The sequence below is a fragment of the Phodopus roborovskii genome, unplaced genomic scaffold (genome assembly GCF_943737965.1).
Source record: "Phodopus roborovskii unplaced genomic scaffold, PHOROB, whole genome shotgun sequence".
Taxonomy (NCBI): Eukaryota; Metazoa; Chordata; class Mammalia; order Rodentia; family Cricetidae; genus Phodopus; species Phodopus roborovskii.
The window spans coordinates 1,567,360-1,571,157 of record NW_026125537.1 but is presented as its reverse complement, the minus strand read 5'-3'; the positions used below and the strand labels follow the sequence as shown (position 1 = coordinate 1,571,157).

Here is a 3,798-nt window from a genome sequence, read left to right as displayed (position 1 = left end):
CTGATTGCCTCTGCCTCCCGAGTGCTGGTATTAAAGGCGTTCGCCACCACTGCCCAACCACCTAAGCCAAGGTCTAATGTAATATTTTTGGTCAGGAAGTAAATAAGAGTTAAGCAGAAATGTAATGCTTTCTTTTTTAAATAAACCCCAAGCCTGGAGCTGGGCTAACACATGGCCGTTTTACAGATAGAATGAAAAAACGCATGGGCTAAGGAACCGTGCTAAGCTTACAGAAAAAGTGGAGACAAGGGGTTCAGCCGATTTCGTAGGCGCCCCTGTGTACGGCTCCACCTCCATGAACAAAGGAAGAGGCGGCACAATACTGCTCAGCACGCACAGGTCGCTGCAATAGCTCAGAAGCTACACTCGCCATTATCAGGGCAGCGAATAGCAGCTACTCTAGCTAAAATAGGGAGGTGCCTCCTGCACCGGGCTTCTGGAATCACCGTACCCGAAACCTTCTGGGTCCGGCGCACAGGAAGCTGGCTGCTCGCCCCATTCGCCCAGTGCAAGAGACCGCCCAGCGGAGTCGCTGCAGCGATGGGGACGGCCACGAGCGCGGACTACTTCCAGAGGGGCAGCCTGCTGTGGTTTACAGTCATCACCGTCTCTTTCAGCTATTACACGGTAATGCCCGCAAGGGCGGAAACGGGTCGCGCAGGCGCACTGGCTCGCCAGAGCTAAGCCAGGGGAACCGGCTCGCCAGGCTTTCCCGGCGTGGACTAGGGTGGGAAGCGGTTCTTGTTCCACAACTCAGTGCTCAGGGCTCTCGAGATGGTGGTGGCGAAGTCGGAGGCCCGTAGGGACGCCACTGTGTTCTTCCGTGTAGCCAAACCCTGGCCCTCGCTGGTCACAGCCCTGGGCATGGGCTACTTCACGGTGAGGCTTGCGGGCTGCTCTGGACCCCCAGCCCCGGGAGGGCTAAGTGCGTGCGCGTGGGTGGGGGGGGATGTACTTCTGCGCACGTACGCAGCAGTTGTCTAGGTTACTGTTGTACGCGGAAGTTCGGTGGGCTCTGGGGGATTTCTAGATGACAGTGTTCCGGTCCCGGCGTCCTCGGCCTCCAGGGTCATTGAGGTTTAACCGAGTTGTATCCTTTTGTAAAGGGAGGAGTGAAGTTAGTATATTTCCATAGACCTAACACTTTAGGATAAAACTCGAAGGAAAGTGAATAACTGAATTGCTTGGAAAATGAGACTCAACCTAATGCTTGGTTTAACTGGTAAGAAGGAGAAGACAGCTTCAAAGAAGAAGAGTAACTTTTGTCCATCTGAGAAAGATTTTGTTTAAAGGATAACGACAAAGATGCTGGGAAATACATTGTGCTTTATTTGTATAATTATGGAGAAATGCTATTTAAATATTGCAGGAGACCCTAGGATTGTCATGCCCTCAGTGTTGTTCGTGTCAAGTGTGATTACCCCTGTCCTAATTGCACCACATGCAGAGGCATGAATTGAAAAGTTTCAAGGATACATGTTTGTTCTAAGATCCCCAGTCTTTGGTGAGTTAGGATATAGAAGGGAGGACGCTTTTGCTAGTTCAGATATTGTGGAGAGGGCAGCTACAACCCTTTTAATTCCCCTGGTTTGGAAAGATGCAGTTACAATATAAATTTCATTTGAGCTTGTCTGTGAAGTAACACTAAGGAAGAGGTAGTGATGTTCTTGACAGAAATGTAGGGGACTATAAAATTTGCAAGTGCAAATGTTGACATGTAATAATTCTCAAGAAGTGTGTGTGTGTGTGTGTGTGTGTGTGTGTGGTTTTTGGTAAAAGAAGTTCAGGCTCCAGCTTTAACTTCTACAGCCTAGCCAAGGCATGCAAATTCTTTAAAGAAAAAAATAGCTAATAATCTCTATAAAACATTTTACTGACATCCACTAAGAATAACAGTCACTCTGGACATTGATAAGCATATTTCCTCTGGACAAATCTCACAATTAAGTTGTTACTTGGGAATAAAAGTTGGGACTGGAGGACTGGATGATTTGCTCAGTTTCTTTGGTCTGCAGTTGTTTTTTGTAGAATCATTGTTCCTCAGGCTGCTCTCAAACAGAACCATTTACTAGACCAATTCTGTGTCTCTGGTTTTCTTTCAGTGGGTTGTCTTCTGGCCTCAGAGTGTCCCTTATCAGAGCCTTGGCCCCCTGGGTCCCTTTACAAAGCACTTGGTGGCCCACCATCACACACTGCTAAGGAATGGGTAAGGAATGGGACATTATGGACACTGCAGCTCCAAGCTCTCTGGGTACCTGGAAGGCCTGCAGTTACCATTAGGTGTCTAATAGAACTGCTAGTTTGTATTGAGATGCCTTTCTTTTTAAAGTGTCTGTGTTCGAGTTAATTAGCAAATGACTATAACCATAAACTAAAAAAAAAAAAAAAATTTTTTTTTTTTTTTTCTGTTTCAGGTATTGGCTTGCTTGGCTGATTCATGTGGGAGAGTCCTTATATGCCATGGTGTTATGCAAGTAAGTCTTAGTCTTTGTAATAGGACCTTTGTAGTAAGAACATCGTGGTAGCTCTTGTTAGTCACAAGCTGCCATGCCTAAATAATTCATACTCTTAGCTGAGACATCAAGTGCAGCCTGAATCCCTATACCCAACACTGAACCTGCAACAGAAGTATTCAGTAAATGTTTGATGAATTAATGTAGTTTGCTTGTGTTGGCTAATTATTTAGTTGAGATACTTTTGCTGTGTTTCAAAAATTGTTTCTAACCGACTAGAACAAATGATTAGGAGTTTGTCTTCTAGTTTGCAAAAGAAACAAGTTATTGGTTTGGGCTGGTGGTTTTCTATCCAGTTTCAAAACAGAATCACATGAGGAGCTGTTTTGAAATATACAGGCCTGGTTTCCAGAGACTGTGGTCTGCTAGGCCTTGCTTCAGACACAGGTGTATGTTCCTTCTGAAAGCTCCTCAGATGACTCTGTGGTTTGATATAAATTAAAAGCCCCCAAACCAGATCCTCATACATTGCACCTCGGAATTCTAAATAGAACTAAAAATAGAATATATTAATCCCCTGGCACCAACATTAAAATTCTATTGTTTAAATTTGCTCTTTTTCAGGCATAAAGGAATCACAGATGGTCAGGCCAGGTTCCTCTGGTTCCTACAGACTTTCCTCTTTGGCATAGCTTCTCTTTCCATCCTGATTGCTTACAGACCAAAGCGCCAAAAACACAATTAAAGGAGATATCAAATTTCCTCTCCACTTCTTCAAGCCCTGCTTTCTGTGAGTCCTGGTTTCTGTGATGACCACTGTGTTCTAGACAGTGTCTGCTGTAGAAACCTGTCTAAGACCCTCTAGTTACACTTACTTGGGTGATGTGGCCAACCTTGGATAGACCAATTGTTGCTTAAGATAGAAATAAGGATCCTGCCCTCCCAGCTCTGCAGACTGCCCACTTGGAGAAGGCCTTGGGCCCCTTTCCTGAGGGCCTTGGCTAAGGCACTTTCCTTTTGTGTTGTTTGGTTGGCTAAGGCACAAAGTAGAATTATTTATTTATTTATTTATGTGGGTTCACCTTTACTCTCCTTCTGATTAAAACTCCCTCCCCACTGATATCTTAGCTTTCCACCTGATTCAGGACCAAGATAAAGTAAGATTTCCAAATAACAATGGTTGTACATCATTTATTAGGTACCATGAGGCAGGATCTTACCCATCCTCACATAGCCTCTACTTCCATTTCTCTAGCTACAGAGAAAGATAAAAAAACAAAGCAAGTACCCGAGGGACCTTCTGAGCTCAAGGTTAGAGCATTAAGGATGCCCTCCCTGATACTGA

General features: G+C 44.9%; 1 protein-coding gene across 2 annotated transcripts; it reads left to right on the top strand.

Moving 5' to 3' along the window:
* The first annotated feature begins 475 nt into the window (after positions 1 to 475).
* Positions 476 to 3,231, top strand: Tmem254 (transmembrane protein 254). Of its 2 annotated transcripts, none has more exons than XM_051176698.1 (4): positions 476 to 627; positions 2,103 to 2,206; positions 2,415 to 2,474; positions 3,078 to 3,231. In XM_051176698.1, exons 1-4 carry the CDS (start codon positions 541 to 543, stop codon positions 3,196 to 3,198), a joined length of 372 nt encoding a protein of 123 aa, XP_051032655.1. In that variant the 5' UTR covers positions 476 to 540; the 3' UTR covers positions 3,199 to 3,231. The 2 variants fall into 2 exon arrangements, with proteins under 2 accessions (XP_051032655.1, XP_051032654.1); XM_051176697.1 differs by lacking the exon at positions 476 to 627 and adding an exon at positions 760 to 879.
* The last annotated feature ends 567 nt before the right edge of the window (positions 3,232 to 3,798 follow it).